The 23,595-nt window shown below is 44.8% G+C and overlaps 1 protein-coding gene across 10 annotated transcripts in view; it reads left to right on the top strand.

Annotated features, from left to right (window-relative positions):
* ACACB (acetyl-CoA carboxylase beta) overlaps positions 1-23,595 on the top strand; it is a 2,338,068-nt gene that overhangs the window by 1,254,533 nt on the left and 1,059,940 nt on the right. For all 10 annotated transcript variants that reach the window (XM_078667379.1, XM_078667377.1, XM_078667383.1 and 7 more), the window contains one exon: positions 4,201-4,300. In XM_078667379.1, the coding sequence (XP_078523505.1) occupies positions 4,201-4,300 (100 nt within the window). The remainder of the gene's footprint in view (positions 1-4,200; positions 4,301-23,595) is intronic.

Raw genomic sequence — 23,595 nt, 5'->3', positions numbered from 1 at the left:
TACCTTAAAGATTTCTGTGATCATGTTCCCCACAGCAAAGTTACTCTAACCCCTTTGAATATGTGTCCCTGTGTTTCATGCATGAGTTGCCAGGGTTTCTCTTGTGGCATACTGCTGTAGTCAATATCAGAATTTTATAGGGAGGGCCCATCAAACTTTCTGTACGGGTTTTGTTAACCCGACAACTTGACTGCAGGAGTTTTTTTGTATCTGCGTTGAGCTTTGGAATTAAGACAGCTCCAACTAAAAGCAGTTACATTATACCAGTTTCCAAGAAATACCCAGAAAAGCTGTCCTTATCACTGACACACTGGCAACCAAAACTTAGAAGAAGGCCTGATGTGTGATTGAATCAAACTTTCGCAAGAGACATACAATATATTGGGCCTCTTTGGCCTATGCTTTGAAGCAAGTTTAACCTTAAATTTTGCCTGCTGGACTTGTGGTGGTACTTCCACGGCATCAGTGTGTCAAGTTGCCATTCTCTTCCAGCTAGTCTCAAGTGGAAGGGTTTTCCACCATAAAAGTACTGACTGTCTTCTTACTTGCTTAAGAGCTTCCTGGAGTATCAAAAGCATTCTCATTGTATGGAGCCATTGGGTAGGATGACCATCCATCCATCCGTATGCCCCATAGACTTCAATGATGTCTGAGCTAGGGACAGGCAGATATAGTGGACAAGACTGGAAGACTACAATCATTTACAACATTCAAATGATCCACCCGTGAGTAGTGACTCTTCCTGGCAAACCTATGCCCTTTTACTGACCTTTTTGCAAGTCTCTCTCCCCTCCCAGAAGCTCCATCCTATTCCCCTGCCCCTTCTGATGCGGAGCCTGATGCAGTGAGGCCAACCCATATTGCGGGTTGTGAGAGTGCGCAGAAGCACCTAAGGCTACTTATCTACTTCATATTGATGAAGGTCCAATTCTGTGTGTACTTAGTGGTCCTTAAAATCGTAAAAACCCTAGCTATGTTTGGTTTTTCCCAGATGTTTTGCTACAGGCACACCCAAGTGCCTCTGAAAGTGTGCTTCTGGTGCCAAAGTACCCAATAGCAAAATAACATTTTGATTGGAACTGGTGTTCGAATCCCACCTGTGGACCCATTCTCTCCCTCTTCCAGAGTCAGTTAAATAATTACCACTGATTTGAGGAAATAGTAAGGACTGTTTTTCACCATGAATCCGATGTAGATTTGCATGCTGTGTGTATTCCACATCTAGTGTTTGGGATTGGAAACTCGCTTGTTTTTCTCAAATTGTTATTCGGGCATTCATCTTTAGCATAACTAGAATGGTTCCGTATGACTTGAATCAAAAATTCACAATGCACTAGCCACAGAGTTCAGTTATGTTTCATTGTGTGTAATATAATCAACAAGGAGCATAGAGGGAAAACAGAACACCAAGGTCGCCCTCCACTCATGTAATAATCAAAACAACATGACCCGGTTCTTTAAGGCAATTAATTTGCCGTTCAAAAGTTTACATTGTGTTACAATTTTCTGTATCAACACATTTCTCCCCTATTCTTTATATATTTGGGGTAGAGTGTCACACGTTTTCCTGCCTATTAATAAAAGGTCTCCATCCCAGTTAAGACAGTCTATCTGAATGCAAAAGAAAAAAAAGAAGAAAGAAAAATTGACTGACGTATATATACATTTTCAATACATTCAGTTCATAACAGTCCTACTGTGAAAATGTGTGTGGGCAAAATGACCACTCATGGGCGAACCACCATCGGGATACCTGGTAGGTACTCATCCGATAAGCCCATTTTTATCATCATCGGCGATCATCTTGCCCAAAAATAAACGTGTCCAAAACAAACTATAAGTGCAGTGACGTGGAAAAGAATCTCAAAAGCATGGGTTAAAATTGATAGGTACACACGTCTCACAAACACTTTATTCTTTACTGCGTGTAACCTATCAAGCTAAAAAATGAGGCTGGCTGCTACACATGCATACCATTACCATAAGCCAACATGTTTCATTGCCCAGAATACTTTTAGGCAAATTCTTCAGGGCCAAAAGTTTCTCGCCACTGCATCAAAGTTGGACACACCATTCATGTAGACTGTCAACAAAGGGTTTAAAAAATATAATCAGAATTACCCATGTCAATACACACCATGTCAAATAACCGTTATTCCATATATTTTGATTGTTTACATCATATTTACCCCTAATCAGCCCCGGCGTCTCCTACCGGCTGTGAGGTACGATTAAAATGAAGAAAAGCCCCTCATGTAATGTCTTCCTCTCAGATTCAGCTCTCATTCGTTATATGAATCTAAATCCAAGCATCCCCAATACGGGACAGAAATAGAAACAATCTGTCAAACATCCATGTTTAGTGACAACTATATATGAACAAAGCTATTCATGTACAGATTTCTTCCTCCCAATGGTCATCACCACTAGCTATCCCAACTCTTACAATCCATGTTAATGTACTGTTTCCGTATATCCAGTAACGCGGAAACTTCCTGCAGCGTCACTACCCATTAAGCCAGCTCCCCCCTCTCTCCTTACCAGTCGGAGCCTCACGGAGCGTCTTGTCTCCACCTCTGTGAACTGAATGTATTGAAAATGTATATATACGTCAGTCAATTTTTCTTTCTTCTTTTTTTTCTTTTGCATTCAGATAGACTGTCTTAACTGGGATGGAGGCCTTTTATTAATAGGCAGGAAAACGTGTGACACTCTACCCCAAATATATAAAGAATAGGGGAGAAATGTGTTGATACAGAAAATTGTAACACGGTGTACACGTTTGAACGTCATATTCATTCTGTGTAATAACAAAAGAGTTACAGTCTCTGGAAATCAAAGCTATCAATCCCATTTTAAAGCTTTATGTAATGGTCTCCAATGTATGTGGTCCTTGAATATTCAATTAAAGTATGCTATGCCATGTGTAACTTCTCCTTACATCTACAGTTGTTTCACATTGTTTGCTAAGCCCTTTTCCAGATATCACTTTAGGTCTCACCTACAGACTGCTTGTTGCCGAAGAACTGTTATGTCTAGTACATTAAAATATTCACAAAAAGAAGGTTTTGGGTCTCTTTGCTCTTGATTGGACGACTTTCTTGTCTCTCTAATTTCCCTGCTTCTTTCCTCTCTGTTTACAGTTTGTACCTGCTCTGAAACATTAACTTCCTACCTTGACTCTGATTAAATGACTTGTGTTCTTTCACTGCTTGCATTTAGGGAACTATTGTTTTCTTTTTCATCTAGCATTCCATGCAAATGCTAGTGTTATCTTGCTCTATCTTTTGTGTGCTGCTTCTCCCTCATATCCCTCTCTCCACTCCGTGTTGCTCACCACCTTCTCCACAGCTTTTTTTTTCTCCTAATTGTTACCCCCTCCAAACCCCTCTGCTCCACTCCCCAGTTGATTGTCTGCCCCCATTCCCAATCCAATATTGCTGATACTGCTGCAACCGATTGGTGGTGTTGACTTCCTCCCCTCCAACCCCTGCTGCTTCTTTACCCCTTCCCTTGCCCTTCTTTTTTATATTTATAAAAATTAAAAAAGAATTGAAAGCTTGGCAGGTGCAGTTTGCTGACAGATGCTTTTGCACACCCACTTAATTAATTTATTTTAATTTACTGCTCCAAAATGTTTCTGCCATCTTGGAATGGTGGATAAAAAATGGCAGCTGCTCAATGACTCGTGCACACTTGTACATAATCACACTTTTTTAATCATTTTATGCTGATCCTGCTCAACATTGGCTAACAAGCATCGGTTTTACTTTCTGCTGATGCTGAAACAGCATTGGCAAAATGCATCAGCAATATATCTGCCTTGCTTCTGAAAGACGAGATCAGTCGGCTTTGCCTATGCTTGTTTGTACTTGCTTCTATGAATTTTGTGCTGCAAAGACTCTGATAACTTAATTCATTGTATTGAATTATAAGTAAATGTTGTCCGCTGTTCTAGCTAGCATTCTGCCTCCACAGCACACAACGCCTTTTATTAGATCTTGTCCAACTTAGAGACCTTTTATCATTTGTTACATGATGTGATTTATCTTACAAAAATGAAACTAAATGTTGCACACCGTTGTTCATACATTTTATGTTAGCTTATTTGGGGTAGGCTATTTTGCTTAAAAACGTATTAAACCAGCACTTTTTAATGGTAAGCAGAAAGCAAACTAATATGATGTGTTCTTTTGTTAGGAATTTTGATGAAGTGATTGCCTGTTTTGCGGATCCACCAACGGACAATCCCTTGTTTAGCGAGGCACGATCTACATTTTACGATGAAGAGGACAATAAGGTTTGTCCATGTGAAAACTAAACACTATATTCTTTGCATCAGCATTATTCTCAAATGATCACCCCTTTGGTGGACTGACCTTTTTATTGCATTATGAATATCGCTACAATGTCCTTCTGCAGTACCATTATTGTTAAATAATAAGTACATTTTTGCATCTGATAGTAACATCTAGCCGCAGTTTCCTTATCCCAGAATCCTCCCCAGGCGCAAGACTGTATCTGGAAATGTTCCCAGCAGTACCTTTGCGCATTGCGCAAGATTGGATCTGAAAATTTTCCCAGCAGTCCCGTTGCACATCGGTAGAGGGCCTTAAGCGACTTCATAGCGACGTTATATCCTGAATGTGCCGTCAGCGGAGTCCATATAAGCCCTCTCCCTATGCGGTGTCGTCAGTCCCTTCTTTTCTGCCCTAGCAAAACGAATCCTCACTGCAGTTCCTCAAGCCATTTTTTGGCCTGCTTGACGTTTTTTCATCAACGAAGCAGTTTGCCCTTTTTTGACCCTTTTCGATGTCCTTGGGGTGCAAGCCTTGGGAGTCCTGTGGATGACAAATGTCCGCCAAGGATCCTCACTCAGTTTGCATGTGGTGAGTACCATGTATCTGACAAATTTGTGATACTCCTTGTGGCCCAGATGTCCCAGTCATTAAAGTCTTCTCCTCGTCTTCGGTCCCCTACACGCTCCACGGACAAACTGTGCATCAGCTCTAGTAGCCGTTCCCGTGGACATCATTCTCCTTCGATGTGCAGAGGTAAGTCTCTGCAGTCGAAGTCACAGGGTCTCCCGCATTCGTCGCCTACCGCTGGTCCCTGCTCTTTTGTTGCAGTGTTGGGACAGGAGTCTGCCCTGCTTCTCTTCTCCTCTCCTCTCCTTGGGCTGGGGCGTCTTTGACCCGAATTAGACCATATTCTCAATCTCTTCATTCTATTTCTGGTTCGTAACCTTCCTCTGGAATGCCCCTGGGCCCCTTGAAAGTGCTTAGGTCATGCCTACATCCGCGCCAGCAGGTTCTCCCTCAGCTTCAGGTAGGCCTCCTGTGTCTTACAGGACTTAAGAGCCTTAGCCACACCGATGCACAGCCCATCAAGGCTCCCACCTTCAGCTACTCCTCTGCCATGATCCAATATAGGTGTCAGGCTCTTGTCCACCGGCTCCAATGGTGGTGCTTCTGATGCCGTTCATTGCTCCTTCCGATGTTGAAGCATCACCTTCTCGGCATCGACCGGCTTTGGGTATAGAATCGGATATGGCGGCAATGAAGCCGACTGTCTCACTTCTCTGTTTTTTGCATCTGAGGACCATGGTTGTGGAGTACTACCAAGGTTGTGATGTGTCCCCCTCCCATTTCGGACACGGTTCCACCCCGTATGCAGTGTAGCTGGTTACTTGACTTGGGTGACACAAGTGGCTTAGAATCTTCTGCAGTCTTCTGTCTCCTGGTTTGGCTACGGAGGCGAGTTTTGCTCTGGCATGCATGCTCAATCGACTTCCGGTTATACTGGTGTAGGAAAAGGCCTTTTTTGGACATGGTTAACCCTCACTTTTTGCCTGAGAAATGATCTAACTTCGACTGGAAGTGCACAGGGTCCCTGCCAACCAGGTCACTCTTTTCCTAAACTGACCTTTTGTTTTCCAATTGGCTCAACTTCAGTACCCTTTGTAAGTCCCTAGTAAATGGTACCCCCGGTACCTAGGACATTGGCACTGAAGAGGGATCCAAAGGGTAGCCGCACAAATTGTGCCACCCTAGGGTCCCCTCACTAAGGCCATGCACACTGCCATTGCAGACTACGTGCCGTGGTGCTGACAAAATAGAAGAGTCAATATGACATATATCTCTGTGTGCCATGCCTACAGACACTGCAGGGGATATACACAAGACACCCTTCTGGCAGGCCTTATAGCCCTAAGGCACGGTGCACTATATCTCCTGTGAGGACACATCTGCCTGAATGAGTAGGTATGCCCCTGCAGTATCCATGTCGATTCTTGGATATTGCAGCAAGTGAACAGGGAAGCCTGAATGAGTTCCCCAGCTCCATGATAGTTTCACTGTATTATGGGATGTTTGGTACCAAACATTGTGTCTTAATAAAACTACATTGATTCTAGGGTCAGATTTATTATTAGCTGAACACAGATGACCTCTTAGAGGGGTGCCCCTGAGACCTACCAACCCTTAGTAATGTCACCAACTAGCCTAAGCCAGCCTACCATCATTAGACAGAGTTCTGACCTCATGGGGTGAGCGCCAATACGCTCAGAGATCGAGAACAAAGCTTGTGGGCAGAGGTGTTCACACCTTCCTCCACCCACGGTCAGGAAGAGCAATTTGTGGCGTAAAGCTTCAAAGGCCTTGTTGCCTTCGAACCACGACCCCAGCCTCTCCTGACAGAAGTAGCAGGCCACCTTTCCAGTCCTCACACCCTTTTGGTGGAAAGACAGGTGGGAAAATGAAGACAGAATAGGAGGTGTGCCCCCTCTGCAAACTCCACTCCTCAGGCGCTGGAGGCGAGCACATTTTTTAGTGCTCATCATCTTGTAGATGGTGGGACTCCTCCAATCAGCACTAGGGCAATGTCCCCCTCCGAAAGAAGATGGGCATAATAGGGGGTGTAGACACCCCAGTTAAAGGGCCCATTGGCCACTACCTGTCACACCTTTGTAAACGCCCCTAAATTCTGTATTTAGTTAGCATCTCCAGGCCCTGGTATCGACGGACACAAGAAGAAGACGAACAAAGAAATGCTGTTGGACCAAGAACTGGAGACCTTGTGGTGGATGTTGGGTGCAAACTCCTGCCTGCAGCCACAGAACTCAACAATCCCCATCCTCCAACTCATCTTGTCGCTGTGTAGCCTCCACAAACCCTGGAAAGTCTTCAGCACTTTGTAAATCGCCAGAGAAACTCCCTTGAGATAGAGGTACTATCTCTCTGCAGTTGCAGGCCTCCAAAGCAGCAAAGTCCGGTCCACCGTCTCCCAGCTCCTCAGCCTGACCGACTCCCTTTGGGAGAGTTTCTGCCCCCCCCCCTTTGGTGAGGGTATTTCTTTATCCTCCTTTTGGTATATCCAAATTTTCTGTCCAACTAAGTATTTCTGCTGCTTATACACTGTGCACCCATGTTGAGGCATTTTCCCCCTCTCTGGGGTTTGTTCCTCACACTCTATACTCTAAGTTTTTGCTTTGAGCTTTAGTTTGGTTTATTACCTGTTTCTCAAGTTTCCATGGAGGGTTGGATGATGTGTGATTGTCTACGTCAACTATTTGTTGCACATAGTCTCCGCCAGCCCTTTTGTTTCACCCTGGCGGTCTTCTTCCTCTTCTTCTTCTCTTCTTCATGGTGGTGTGACACCTTCTGTTTATTCTTTGCTCCACCTCTTACCACCCTCTGGCACCCTTCCTCAATCGGTGGCGTTGGTTCTGAGATTGTTGCCTTTGTTTTCCGATAGTGGGCAATACCATCCACCACCTCCTCTTATGAGGCATTGTGTTGCTGTTTCCCAGCCTTGTCTTCTGCCTCTACGTCAGTTACTGTCGTAAATTTTTCTTTACAATGGTAGGATGTATTATCTCTGTGCTACCTGATTACCTCTGTTCTTGGAGTACCCTTTGTTCCTCCAATTCTTGTCCCACGCTCATCGGCGGACAATGTTGTATCCCTTCGGTGGAGTGTGTGTACTTTTGCTCCCCTGTATGACTTGTGTGTCTACTGGAATTTCCATGTTTTTTCTACGCATTATTATCGTTATGTACTTTGATGTTTATCTCTCTGCATGTATATAAGTATCTCTTGCATAAATCTCTTGTGGATGTCTTTTATTTCTGGTATATATATATATGTTAGTGTGCTGTGCCCTTATGGTCGTCTGGTCTTCTATATGGTGTACATTTTACCTACACCCTTCTTGGTGACTTGGTTCAGCATTCTTGGTATTATTTGTTAGTTTCCTTCTTTCTCTTCTGCGAGCTTCTCTGTTACATTTTTTGGAGGATGCCTTGTATACCTTTGAGGTTTTCTTTGCCTCTCTTGTTGTTTCTTAGTGATGCTCCTCAGCTTTCATTGCTCTCCTTCTCTTCTCTCCATCATTCTATCATTGAATATTTATTTTTTTCCTTGTAAGGTGTTGCTGCGGCTGAGCACGCTGTGCATGCTCCATCCATTTGGTTTCAATCCTGGACTCTGTGGACTATTGTCCCTGGTCCCTTTGCATTCCCCGATCTTAAGTTGCATCCCTTTGGGGCTGCTTCTTTACTGGTTCTGTACTGTGTTCTTACGGTCTTATAGCTTTCTTCTCCCTATGGGCTTTCCATAGTCCTTCCTGGAGATCAGTCCTCTAGGTGAGCATCCTGCTTCACCTATTGTTTTTGGGGAACCCGGTCCCTTTCTGTCTTTTGGACTGGCTTCTCTTTGTGTGGATCTTTGGTGAGGTCAGTTCGCAGCCCTCCTCCATGGATGGTATTGCTTAGGGATCTTATTCTGAGATAAGGAATCTGCGGCTAGATGTCTCTGTCAGATGGACAAGTTACTTACCTTCGGTAATGCCTTATCTGGTAGAGACAGGATCTAGGCGCAGATTCCTTATCGACCTACACATCCTCCCGGCTCTGTGAACTGAGGGCCCTGTTGTCTCCTAGATCCCCTTTTTGCATAATACTACTATTAGTTTATTATTAGTTTATTCTCCACTTGTTGATACAAGCATTTTTCCTTTGTGGCATACTGTTTCCAGAGACTGTTTCTCCTAGTGGCTCAGCATTGTTGGTGTGGAAATAGTCACAAAGAAACTGACGTCTGCGCATTAGGGGAGGGCTTATATGGACTCTGTTGACATCCCATTTGAGAGACGACGTCACTATGGAGTCGCTAGACGCCCTCTACCAACGTGCAGAGGTACTGCTGGGAACATTTCAGGATCCAGTCTGGCGTCTGGGGAAGATTCTAAGATAAGGAGTCTGCGGCTAGATCCTGTCTCTTCCGGATAAGGCGTTACCAAAGGTAAGTAACTTGTCCTGTTGTGCATAATTCATATATTAAAATGAGCTGCAATACTGCTGCCTTGGAGACATCTTATAGTGCAGCTTAGACACATTCTGTGCATCTCTGCTGTCCTATAAGTATCCCATATACACTAAAAGGATATTCCCTTGTGAGGGCTGTAGTGAAGTGATTCAGATAAGTAATTTGCTGTTAAAATAAAACTTCTCAGTTTCATAGTCCACAAAATAGCTCAAGAATTAAAGTGTCTACTGCTGACATTAGGTGTGACCTGTAGATAACAAATTCGACTCTCTGCAATGATACCTCAGTTTTTCTTCTGTGAGTTGAAACATTGAGTACCATTACACTGGGGTATAGTGACTAAGTTTAAAATGGTTAGAAATAGAAAACTAGAATTAATCGCTGTATAAAAAGCAAGTTATTATGTACTTGAATAACTTATCTATTCGAATCTTCATCTATGTTATGACTGTGGTTAACATTAATGTTCAAAAAGTTAGATTGTGCTTGTGAAAATGTATATTCACTTTTATCATTTAGTATTTAATTGCTCAGTAATTAAACAGCATGTTGCGGTCCATTACTTTGCAGAGCCTGAATGTCTGCAACACCACTAAGAGGTTCGTTTACACCTCTTAGTCGTGCTTTGCTTCTAGTGATAGGGCTCTGCTATTCTTTAAACAAAGTGGTCCTAGTGTTGTTTGCATGGGGGAAGGCTGCCTCTTTCAAGGTAGCTGTACTTGAAGCCATTTTGATGGTAGGCCTTGTCCATTAGGTGGTGATCTAGGATATTCCACTAGCATGGCTCCTAGACCCTAATTATTTTTACCATCTGACTTTGTCTGGCTATTGAGCTGACATTGCTGATTCAAGGACACAGTCTGTGGGCAAAGGACTTGTCCCAGACTTCACCACTCGTTTCGTTTCGTTTCAAAATGCTTTATTCGGTTTGTATAGATACAACCATATAGCAACATTCATAAATACAATTGAAGTCACTTTTATAAAGAATGATGAAACTACTAAAACAATTGCATTAGTACAGGCAATCAAGATAAAATCTAAAAGAGAAAATAATCACTAAATATAGCGTCAGTTTACACGTTTTATGCAAGGCATGCCGGGAGGAATAATACTAAATATGAGACCTACACAGGGCGAAAAGTGCAGTAATGTGTGCAAAATAAGCAAGGATTGGACATAGCACTTAGCGACAATCAGCAAATTAATGCAAAACATATCACATCAATGTACCATGGGGTAATCACTTGTAAATAGCAGCCTTTTTTTAACATTTGGTACAACATGCAAATAGACTTCACCACTCATCTGGAGAAGAAAGGGCTTGATGTACACACACCACTTAAGGCGTCCATATGCCCTGCAGCGCGGGCTGTGCCCGGGCCAAGATATTCTTATCTGAGCCTGCTAGAGGCTGGGCTGGCCCACCTGTCTTGGTTCTGTTTTTTCCAACATCCTGCTGCTTAACTTGGGATAAAAAAAGAAAATAACAGCCTTATCTGTATGTAGGAACAACCACTCTAGTATTGCGACTTATCTCACAAATGCCATAGGAGCCATTAATACAGAGATAAGCATTGTGGAGTAGAATCTCAGTGAGAGTCACCAAGATGGTCTAGACCTGGCCCCCAAATAACCCTGCTTGCACTGCCAAAATTGTTAATTGAAATGTGGTTCCTTTACTGGGTCAGAAATGTCATCTGCTTCCTCGAAACAATTGCATGATTCTTTACCCAATCCTTGCATTGGGCATGACTCATTTTATTGAAACAATGATATTACCAGGTCACTAAGGTCAGCTGCTTGCTAAAGAAAAGCCAAATCACCTTCCCAAATGTATCAAGACAAAAGGCTAGAGATCACCCAGGTCAGCATGTAGTTCACAGAAAACCTTCAGTCAAAAACCCCAACAATCAACCCATCCAGCATTCTAGAGTCTGAGTCCCTCTTTAGGCTGATCGAGGGGGGCATGGCTAATAGTGTATGTCAACTGGAAAAATGTATTATGGAAAGTTTTAAATCTATTCTCAGCAGGCTGGATTCTTTAGAGAAAGATGTTGGCAATTGGACAGCGTTGGTAAAGCAGATGTAAGTTGAGCAGGTCATACAAATCAAATTGAGTAGTGGTATCTCAGTTGAAGCAGGCCACAGTGATAAAGCCCACCCACAATCTGTGGACCTATATATAGAGGATAATGGTCATCAACTAAGTGGCTTGTCTCTATTTCAGGCACCAAGTGTCCATACCAAAAAGACATCGGAAAGGAAGTATGGTCAATGTGTCATGAAGGAAATATTACTGGCATAACCCATTTCTCTTATGTTTCAAGGTGAACCGCAATGGACACTAATGAGTGTCATACAATCAAATTATCTGCAGCTACCACCACCTACAACACCTAATGTTTTTGTCATGAAAGACGTTCCACGATTGCGCAGTGACTGTGTTGAGGGCTGGAGAGAAATGTGGAATAAGGTTGGATACTGATTGGGATTCAGGCTGGGCAGTGGTTCTGACCTACTGAACAAGCATTTCTCATGGATTGGAACCAGTCTGAAGACTTCGATAGATAATTGTGTGGTAGTCAATTTTAGGTCCGCTCTCTGTGTTGAAAGAATCCTTGCTAAATTGGCCACAGGTGTGTTCCCACCAAGTACAATCACTACTGTCTCACTTGGTTATTTTTATAAACTACATGACAGTTTCAGAAAAGCCTTGGGGAGGGATTTCGATCCAGTCACAGTCTGTAAATACAGTGACTTTTGTGTAGGTTATCAAAGGTCTTGCTCAGTTCATACTTTTAACAGATCTGTGGTTGACCAGGATTTACAAGCAACGGAACACAACTGTCGCCACCCTATGAGAGAAAACCATTAGATTTTGAGCCCCGACAGGAACAATCGGATTTATTGAGAACTGAATTCTGCTACATTCAATGCCTTTAGCTTGGTTGACAAGCATGATAAAGTTGGGATGCTACATTGGAACCTTGCAGGCATCAACTTGAAAATAATTAACCCTGACTGGAAGAAGTTTATTAGCAATTATGATATTTTATGTCTGCAATAGACATGGGTTAAAGGTCCTTTTCATATAGTTGAGTACACTTCCTAGTGTACGGATGCTATCCCTTCCAGTCAGGGGAAGGCACATGGGGCTTTGTGATCTTTATAGCAACCTGTGTCCTGAACTAGAGTGTAAAAGAGCTGAAATTTGTTTTTATTTGTTTTTATTCATTTTTGTTATTTATTTCATTTTAGTGCAAGCGTTATTATGGATCTTGTTAAGGACCTGGGAGTTTTTTTGACCACTGTGAAAGCTAACTTATCTTTATGGTGTCTAGGTGATTTTAATGCACACATATGTAATTACCCTGCAAGTGAGGCGTGTGGTCTGGAAGATGCTATGGGACAAATTTGACCCACTTTATTCATAATGAAAATGGAAAAGGTTTCAATAACCTTATGGTTACTTTTATCATATAAGCAATATTTTAGCCCCCCTCCTGGCTCTTCTTATACCACCTACTTTTGTTTGCAACAGCAACGTCAGTAGTATTGCCTGTATTCTGGTGACAAGGAATGGTGAGCTGTTAACATCTGATCTTTCAGTACACACATTGTGCCCTAGTGATCACAATCCTCTGTCACTGAATTTTAAGATTAGGTGGGGGGTTGAGAACCCAGTGTGTACCTCTCAGGCTCTAGACATTGACAAACGGAATGGATTTTCAGTTGAATGGTGCGGCATTGATCAAGGTAAGTTTTTAGGGACAATCATTAGTGAATTAAAACACTTGTGGGATGTTGTTTGAATGATGCAGTCGGTCCTGAGAAAATAATACACTCCTATAGTCTTTTAACTATTAGAACATTGGAATGTTGGGAGCTCCATTGAAAACAATGGAGTGCTCTGGGCTTATAATGGCTGGTATAAGCCTGGAGCTCCAACATTCCAATGTTTCTTTGTTCACAGCTCTGGCTGTGAACAAAGGGTTCAGAGAGCCTGAGGGGATTCCAATCCCCTCACGCTCCCAAAGGGCTTTGTTTTTTTGTTAGAACATTCTGTCCTCTAGTGACAGAATGTTCTAATAGCCTTATCGCCCTTCGTAGATGGGCTATACCGCTATTAAAGTCCCTCTCCCTTGTTAAAGGCCCTCGCCTACGGCTCGGGGCCTTTAACGCTGGAGAGGTGCTTTAATAGCCGGTATAGCCCTCTACGGTAGGCTATAAGGCTATAATAAAAGTTTGTCAGCCCTCCTAAAGATGACCACACAGCGGCATATAAGGACTAAACGGTGGAATGATAGGCCAACCAAACTCTTGAAACCGTATTGAATAGTGAGCCCAGGAACCCTGAACTAGTAACGAGAGCTTGGCTTCTCTATAAATCGGATGTAACTAACTGAAAAAAAAGAAATAAAAGATGAGGCCTGGAGACGTAGACCCTTTTAAAAGGTGATTAGCACACCTTTTTTCAAGGATCCTGCCATCCCTATTATTGAAACTGTCACACCACCAGCCGATTAAAGATTTTCTCTTCCATCTATTTTGCCTCTTCTTCAGAGGATGACACTAATCTACACCACCCGGAGTTGCATCATGTCGAGAGTGCAGGTTTTATTGTATTCTCCATTGAGGAAGTTGGTAATGCCAGTATGAGTAGTAGAAAAGTGAAAGCCCCTGGCCCTGGCCGGGTTCTCCTACACATGTTTCTAGGAAAGACAGATTTGCGGGTCCATTTATTAAGAACGTTTTGAAAGCTGTAGCATGGAGGGCATACTGCCTTCTTGGAATCAATCAATCAATCCTAGTGACAACTTTTAAAAAGGGATACATAGTAGATCCTCGCTGTTACAGGCTTATTTCTTCACTTGAGTCAACTCTAAAAATTGTGGCTAGAATAGTACTGTCTCGCGTAGATAAATGGGCCTAGGAGCACCAAATCATCTGTGATGTGCAATATGGCTTCCGAAAAGGAATTGGTACTACTGAATAATGTTTAAATCTTTCCTGTTTGATAAATATTTAAGGGCAAAAAAGGGGTCTGTTTATCTGGTCTTCATGGACCCGACCTTTGGTTTCGACTGTGTTCATCACGTTATGTTATGGGTGATCATCAAGGAAATGGGGTGGATGAGGCATTAATTATATTATCTGATAGAGACTTCTAGCTGCACATTCCTTACCTTTGAATTTCCCAGGTGTTGGGCTTGATCCGGAAACTTTTGCTGAGCAATACTCCTTGGGTGCAACGCCGGGTGCCACATTTGGCTCTGCTTGACGGCATCGTCAGCATCGGTTATGATGTTGCGGTTTCTATATAGGCACCACCCAGGTGCGTGGACATCAGTTCTTTTCTTTCCATGCCAGTTAAGCGTCGATCCAGGGAGGGCTACCCCTCTGACGCTTTTGGCAGGCTTTTTCTCGACTTTTGTCGGAATGTTTGGATTTCCATCTTTGTGTACGAGGGATGTCTTCGAGGAAGACTGGTTTCAAGCCATGCGGGACTGGTTCCCGCATGATGTGGGTCACCGATCCCCACCGCGTATATCTGTGTTGTCTCGAGTGCGACCACGATATGAAGTCGTGTTCGGAGTGTCGGGCGATGGCTTCGAAGACCTTGAGGGGAGCGGGGGATGAAGGTACTCATGGCTCGGCAGTCAACACTGTCATGCGAGACTCCGAGGAGGTCATGGCCCTGATTGAAGAAGATGGGGTCCTGGGACAGCTTATGGAGTCTAAGTCCTCTTCCTCCCTTCGAGCTCCTCGGTACACCTCAACTGGCGTCCGTCATCAAGAGAGGTAAGAAACACCAACACTCTAGGCATGGTTCCGCGGAGCCTGAGTCGACTTCGCGTCTCCCCCCCCTTTCTGCGAGCTGAAGCGACTATCTCTTAAATAAGAGTTTTACGAGACCATGCGCCGTGTATTGGAGTGGAACGACCCCGTTGGTGCTAGCCCCATGGAGTCAGAAGGGGCCCCATTGGGTTCGACACCGTTGGCTCCTGCCACGATGCTGGTGGGGCCTCAGGGATCCGATCCCAGATCCGGTCCGACGCCAACGCAACCTTCCCTGAAGTCGAATCCGAAGTCTGTGCCTGCGACGTCACTGATGCCTGAAGGTGGTTCAAGCCCCTTCCTCATCCCCAACTACATGGAGCCGGAATGGCATAGATCAACGCTGATTCTGACGTTGACAGAACTCAGAGGTTGTATGTTGTCGCATAAGCACTTTGAGGATGTGCTAGGCGCAGTAGAGAAATGGGAGGGGTCTGGGGACCCTCTTAAAACCCAGTAAGTCTCTGAGGAGAATTTGGACTGGAATGGAGAACTTGGGGAGGCCAACAGACTGTATACTTCTCCAGATACTGGCATGCTCTCTCCGCCAATAGTGGCTATGGAGGAGGGGGCATCCAATGAAATGGTGGTTAACAGGGTAGCTGAGGTACTTGGACTGGAGCTGCTCTCTGTGCAGGTCAGGACTAATCTCTTGACTGAGGTGCTTCTACCTGGGGCTTCCACGTCCGAACCTCTGTTGGCCGTTAATGAGGCACTTACAGACGTCCTTCTAGGAACATGGTCCAAACCTAGCACTGGGGCTCCTGTGAATAGGACGATTTCACGCCACCATCGCCCACCTCGGGGTGACCCAGAATTCCTCAGCCAACACCCCACCCCAGAGAATTTGGTGGTGCAGGCCTCTACTGCCCAAGGCGCATTCCCTTGCAGCCCTCTGGATAGAGAATACAAGAGGCTGGATTTATTCAGGAAGAAGTTGTTTTCTTCCTCCAGCCTGGCATTGCGGTCGGTGAATACCACATGTTTATTGGGACGTTTCTCCCATTCCCCGTGGGTGTCGGTTGCGCAAGTGCTGCCACAAGTCCCGGAGGAGGCCCTGGCTGTGCTCTTCCAAGCTGTCAAGGATGGGCGAGACAAAGCAAAATTCACCGTACTGTGTGGTCTAGATTCGACCGATTCGCTGGGCACATCAATTTCAATGACGGTGGCCTTGAGGCTACAAAATATGAGTTTGAATTTCCTCAGTGGGTCACAGAACATAGTGAGAGAGTGTGTGTGATGATAAGTTGATCGGTTGTCCTCCAAGGAGGAGGGAGTTCCTCCTTTCGGAACTAGGACCCTCACACACCCAGCAAGCTAGGAGTCATGCTTCATCATATGGGCCTTCTCCTCATCGGGTCGGCGTTGCAATACCCGACAGGCACCCATAAAGGGGCTCTTTTTCAGAGAAGTTTGTTCCTTGCCGTTTAGGTGCTGTGGGTGTAAGGGGCCTAGTATATGTAGATGTAATGGTGAATGTGCAGGGTAAAACAGGGGAGGGAATCCTCTAAATAAACTTTATTCTGGAAGGATCCCAGCCTGGTTAAAATAAGAATAAAGGAGAGGTGACTAACTGGCTGCAATGTGTCAAAAAAGCTCTCTACTCCTAAATGGTCGACATGTTTCTCGCCTATTAGTCAGGAATGATCTGTGGTGATTCTTCAGGACCAAATGGAAAGAAAACCATCTACACCTAATGGTAATGTGTAAAATTACCTACCATGCAGTGGTTCCACGGGGACAGTACCCGCAGGTAAAAGGCCAACCTAATGTATGTAAGATTGCGCCTCATCAGTTGCAGCAGGATCATAGACACACGTAGTATTGTGTCTGCTCCCAATAGAAGTCTAGTGGTAGATCTACCCCGCTCCGCTGCAACCGGGATAGTGGCCTTGAGGCGCCGAGCCAGGCTTCGTAAAATTGGCTTCTCAGGCGCTGTTCAAGCCAATTTGATGGACATGCTCTTTGATGGAACCTGCCTTTTTGGGGAAAAAGGCCACCTCTGCCCTGGTCAGGTTCAAGGACTCTCGAGCTACGGTCATCCTCCATCCCCCGTGGCCAGGCTTCCTTTCATGCTTTTGTGGCAACGGACGGGGTTTCCAGCCTCATCAGCTATATCCCAGCCATCGTCCTGCAAAGACTACCCAAGCTGTGCGAGGACGAGGACGTGGTGAATTTCAATCTCTGGTTGGAGGCCAGAAGTTGTCGACTACACTGCCCCCAGCAGCCGCAGCCTCCAAGCAATCCTAGTCGGATCCTGAAAGACCACACTACTCCAGTTGGTGGGAAACTTCATCATCATCTCCCCCACTCGAGATCCATAACATTGGAGAAGTGGGTCCAGGAGGGCTATTCCCTACCTTTTCTTTCTTTTCTTCCTCCTCTTCTGCCAAATCAAGAATGGCTGACGGAGGATCATTTAGAGTTGCTCCAAGACGAAGTTACGGCTTTCTTGGCCAAGGGAGCTATAGAAAGGGTCCCAGTCTCAAAGTAGGCAGTGGCTGTTATTCCTGCTACTTTCTGATTCCGAAGAAAAACAAGGGGCTACGGCCCATTTTAGGTTTCGGACGGTCAATCTCTTCCTCAAAAAGGAGACATTCAAAATGCTCCCTCTGGCTCAGTTCTTGTCTGCCCAAGAAGACTGGATGGTAGCGTTGGACCTGCAGGATGTATATGTTCATATTCCCATCCTGCCGGGCTAGAGGCATGACCTGCGGTTCAAGGTAGACCTTGCACACTTTCAGTTTACTGTGTGCCCCTTCAGCCTTACAAGTGCCTCTTGGGTGTTTACCAAGGTGATGCCGGTGGTCGCCACTCATCTACACAGGTTAGGGGTGTCGGTCTTCCCCTAGCTTGACGACTGGCTATTGAAGACATCCTCACCCCAGGCTGTCGTCTCCCACCTTCAGATTATGGCAGACCTTCTGCATTCGCTGGGGTTCTCTATAAACTTGCAGAAGCCACACCATCTCAGACGCTCATCGAAACGGTTCTGGACACAGTGCAGTTTCAGGCTTATTCTCATGAGCAGCGAGCTCAGCATATTCAGGTTATGATTCTGATATTTCAGCCTTTATTCTGGATTTTGGTGAGACTGACTCTGAGGCTGTTGGGCCTCATGGCCTCCTGCATCCTACTGGTAAGACACGCCAGATCCGGTATGCTGGCTCTGCAGTGGGACATGAAGTTCCAATGGGTACAGCATCGGGGAAATCTCACCGAAATGGTTAAGATCTCGGAAGGAACTACGAAAGTTCTGCAGTGGTGGTTAACGAACTGCTATTGGGTCAGCGGCATACCCCTTTCCCTTCCCCAACCAGATCTCACAGAAGGGAGAGATGTGTCACTCCTGGGATGGGGTGGCCACCTAGGAGAGGTGGAGATCAGGGGACACGGGTCTCCGGCGGAGATGGGGCTCCACATAAATTTGTTGGAGCTTCGAGTGATTCGATTGACATTGAAAGCATTTCCTCCCTCTGTCAAGGAGAAGTTAGTGCAGGTGTTCATGGACATCACCACCACCATGTGGTACTGAAGCAAGCAGGGCGGGTGGGGTCATGGACCCTCTGTCCAGAGGCCCTACATCTCTGGACATGGTTGGACCATCAGGGCATAACCCTGGTGGTTCAACACCTGGCAGGTTCTCAGAACGCCATGGCGTACGAACTCAGCCGTCGATGCCTAGCGGTTCACGAGTGGCGTCTCCAGTCGGAGGTGGCGCAAGGTCTCTTTCAGCAGTGAGCAGAACCTTGGTTAGATCTGTTCACTTCCGAAGAGAACGCGAATTGTCAGCGGCACTGCGCGATATAGTGTCCAAGACGGCAATCGCTTTGCGGCGTTTTTGGTCGAGAGTGGAGCTCAGGCCCGTTGTACGCCTTTCCGCCCATACCACTCCTGCCTGGGTTTTGAAGAAGATCAGCGACCGGGCCCAAGTCATACTTGTGGCGCCGGACTGGGCGAGGAGAGTCTGGTATCCAGAGCTTCTGAGAATGAGCAGCGATCCTCCGATCAGGCTGCCCCTTCGGGAGGGTCTTCTGTCGCAGCAGCAGGGGAGGGTTCGCCACCCGAATCTGTCAACTCTACGCCTCCATGCATGGAGATTGATTGGTAACAGTTCATAGCTTTTGACCTTCCTCCCGAAGTCTGTAACGTTATTCTGGTGGCCAGGTGGCCCTCCACGAAAACGGTATACGCCTGCTGTTGGCAGAAATTTGTATTATACTGTACTATACTGTACAGAAAGGTCCATTGACCCCCTTTCTGCTTCTTCTTCTACTGTTCTTTTATTCATTCTAGCCCTTGCCCAGCATGGCTCTGCCTTGGGTACTCTCAAGGGTTACCTTTCTACTCTGTCTGCTTTTTTGCTACTGCCAGACCAACCCTCTCTCTTTAAGTCTCCTAGTGTAAATCGATTTTTAAAAGGGCTGACTCACGTGTTTCCACCCACGCCCTTTGTTATTCCTCAGTGGGACCTTAATTTGGTCCTTACCTATCTAATGTGTTCTCCTTTTGATCCCTTGCAGAATTGTCCCCTTCGGCTATTGACCATCAAAACAGCCTTTATAGTGGCGATTACGTTTGCCCGGAGGATGAGTGAGTTGCAGGCGTTATCTTATGTCCTTTCCGGACAAGGTGGTGCTTTGCACCAGGACATCTCTTTTGTCAAAGGTTGTGACCCGTTCCATCTGGGCTAGTCCATCACTCTGCCCACCTTCTTTGCGCCCTTCGCATCCCTCTAAGGAAGAGGAGCGTCTCCACTGGCTGGCTGGACTCGAAAAGAACATTGTCATTCTTCCTTGACTGCACCAAAGAGTTCCAGGTGGACGACCAACTCTTTGTGGGGTACGTGGGAGCTAAGAGGGGAAGGGCAGTGCAGAAAAGGACCATTTCTCGCTGGGTCGTTTTCTGCATCAAGATCTGTTATGCCTTGGCGAAGAAGCAGCCCCATGAGGGACTAAGGGCCCATTCCACCGGGGGAAAGGCTGCTACTACGGCCTTGGTTCGGGGTGTCCCAGTCCAAGACATCTGTCAGGCAGCAACGTGGGCTTCTTTGCATACATCCACAAAACATTACTGCCTGATGGTCAGGTACGCAGTGACGGACATTTTGCCCGTTCAGTCCTGCAAGACTTCTTAGTTTAGGATGCGAGTCCTCAACCCACCGCCGGGATGGTATGGCTAGGGTATCTAATTCAAAGGTAAGGAATCTGTAGCTAGAAGTCTATCAGATGAACAAGTTACTTACCTTCGGTGATGCATTATCTGGTAGACTCTATCTAGCTGCACATTCCTTACAGCCCCACCCATGCCTCCCCGCTTTGTGGACTGATTTTTTAGGACTAGGGTTATTCTCCCTCCACCCCCCCTTTCAGGGCCCTAGTTTTGCACACAACAACGTCAGTAAATATGTGGCTCTGCACTTCTGGCGTTGAAAAAATGAAAAGTACTGACGTCAGTGTGCCTGGTTGTTGCCTATATAGTCACAGCAATGTCATAACCGACGCAAACGAAGTCACGCGGAGCTGAATGGAGCCACCTGACGTCGTACATAAGGAGTATTGCTCAATAAAGGTTTCCGGATCCAGTCTGATGCCTGAGAAATTCAAAGGTAAGGAATCTGCAGCTAGATAGTCTCTACCTGGCAATGCGCTACCGAAAGCAAGTAACTTGCTCTTTGAGGCCGCTATATGCAAACACGAAGGCCAGAGTTTGGTATAGGAAGAACAGGGAGTGCATGGAAGAATATGAGATAGATAGAAGTGCAAGACAGGGCTACGTTTTGGCCCCTTTACTTTTACTTTGTATATTAATAATGTTTAAAAATTATATTTTGAGAACATTTTGGCGTTGAAGGGCTTTGCAGCAAGTCTGGGGCACCTTTCATATCATAGAGAATCAGTGTGCCTTTTTATAGAAGATCGCTTAACATCGTCACCTTTACTATTGTGGCACTCTATTTGGACCAAACCTGCTGCCACTATGAACAGATCGTTTTGGATTGTTTATGGTTAAATGCAGTAGTAGACATCCTCTGGTTAGCTTACATCTAGAATGTGTGTGTCAGAAGTCGGGAGTAGTCAAATACTTTGATGACCCTGAAATTCGGCAGAGAATTAGTAAGGAGGGTTTTTAAGACTTTATCATACAGATATAGAATGAACATCAGGAGGAGATTAGACAAAACCAAGGTGACCATCACCCGCCATACCACTCTGTTAACTCTCCGAGCATACAGCCATACTTCTCTCTGATCACCAATCCCCTGCACAGGTTTGGTTTAAGCAGATTTCACCTAAATACTATACTTCTCTTAGTATCTTTTCCATGGCCACAAACATGCACCCATGTTTGCCAGACACCTTTAAGAACTTTATTTCAAACATCTGAATCATCTGCTCGTTCGCCACTGCTTACAGAAGGAATTGCTTCACAACCCATTCAGAGCATGTTTATTCACTGCCACACATGCTACAAATGGATAATGTTACCCTGTAACCATCTGTTGCTAGCATGTAGTGTTGTTGATTTACATGCTTATTGCATTCGACGGATTTTTGTTTAATACTTATCTTAAATTCTGTGTATTTTAGACTTAGTATTTATTGTACAGTGTTAGGGTGGAAATGCTTTTATGACTGATGTCGAATAAAGCTTTGAAATTGTATTGATTTACATGCGTTACCCTCCTCCCCTTACTCAAGCAATGATCCAGATGTCTTCAACCTTAAGTTCCACAGTGCAGAGTTTACTTTGATTCTCTACTTCCAATTCACTACACACCCACTGTGCGGAAAACAACCTGAGGTGGAGTCTTTTTCCCGATGCTTTGTGGACTAAGGGTGGGGTCACAACAGGTCCTAACAACTCTGGACAAAAACATGTTGCAGGGTGACTAAAACCTTTAAGAAACGAAAAAAAGACACATGCTCCTCTTGGCAATGAAAGATAGCTCTTTACTGTCATGACAGGGAGACACACTCTCCTCGGCTGGTCTCAATTTGACACATCATTACCAGCTTCTTTCATACAAAACTGAACAATAAGGATTTCAAAAGTTCAGCATTGAATCATTAAATCAGTTAAATATTAATACATGCTGATTGTTTGTTGAAACTATGAAGTCACCTGTGACTCTTCAGCCTAATTCAATACATATCCTTAATTGTAGTTTCTAACAATGCTCAACAAACGTAGCCATTCTTGTATGTGAGTGTATGTGTTTTAGCTGTAAATGCAATTTTAGTGGAGTGTGTGCTTTTACCATTGTGTACCTAACACCTCCTTGTGCTCTAAGCTAATTGTATTCACTGCACTCATTGAATTCTATTTCGAAGCACAAAATGCATGCCGGTGAACCAGTGTGCTGAAACCATAAATATTTTCAAGTTTGTTAAACATGAGTTGGCTTTTAACTGCAATCCTTTCAAGTTGCATTTTCTTTTGTGTCATCAAGTAAACTCCTAACCTTCCTTTCGTCAGCACAGGATTTGTGCCTACACTGGTCTTTAACTACATACGTGCGCTTTCTGCTGGGGCTTGTTACTGAGTAATGTTTTAGTTTTTTACATTTTCTACTGTGTGTTCATAGTTTACATTTCCTATAACATTCCCCTCTAGCTAATATTTCAACTACTTGATCTAAACCTTGGTCTACAGCTGGCATTAGGTGAAATAAGTTAACCCTGGGAAGCCACTGCTTGTGTTCGTGTCATAACTAAAAGCATCCCACCTGCCTTTGCACCCATTCTTCTATGATGCTAGGATCAAGTCTACAACACAATATATTGATAGTAAGACCACAATAGTTGGCAACAAGTCTCCCAACATTCAGGGTGTCAGCAATGACAACCTCCCACTAAACTAATGATCTGGGGCACCTCCTTCATCTACCAACTTCTTTTGTAGATTATGCAGTGTCTGTATGGCCTCTGATAGAGTTCCATTGTCCGCATCATTCATTGGGATGAAAGTACAGCACACAGTCACAATTTTCTCGCATGCACCTCCTTGCATGGCCGTGATATGGTGAGGTGCAAATCAGCTTTTCATTATCATCATTCTTGTGGCGCGCATCTCTTCCTTTATGGCATTAAATCCAATGTTTGTAGTGTTGATAATCTTGAGAAGTGCACATCGAGTAATTTAAAGCCATCGAGCTCCTGCTTTAGTCCGGACAAATGGCAGAATGTTTCCAGGGAACAGTTGCGCATCACTAAACAGGCGATACTCTTGGGGAACATTTTTCTAAGTGCTTGAACCATAATACTCTGCAGTTCTCTTCCTTCATCTATGATGTAGGAAGGTCGTTGGAAGGCTCATGGCATGTTCATGCAAAGCTGACAGATTAATTCCAGGAATTACTAAAACTGGAGCATGCAAGATCACAATAGAGCAGATTTCACCCCACTTCGGTGATAACTGAGCATAC

The sequence above is a fragment of the Lissotriton helveticus genome, chromosome 11 (genome assembly GCF_964261635.1).
Source record: "Lissotriton helveticus chromosome 11, aLisHel1.1, whole genome shotgun sequence".
In the NCBI taxonomy this organism is placed as follows: domain Eukaryota; kingdom Metazoa; phylum Chordata; class Amphibia; order Caudata; family Salamandridae; genus Lissotriton; species Lissotriton helveticus.
Note: the sequence above shows the minus strand (reverse complement) of the source record. Positions and strands in the feature narration are given on the sequence as shown.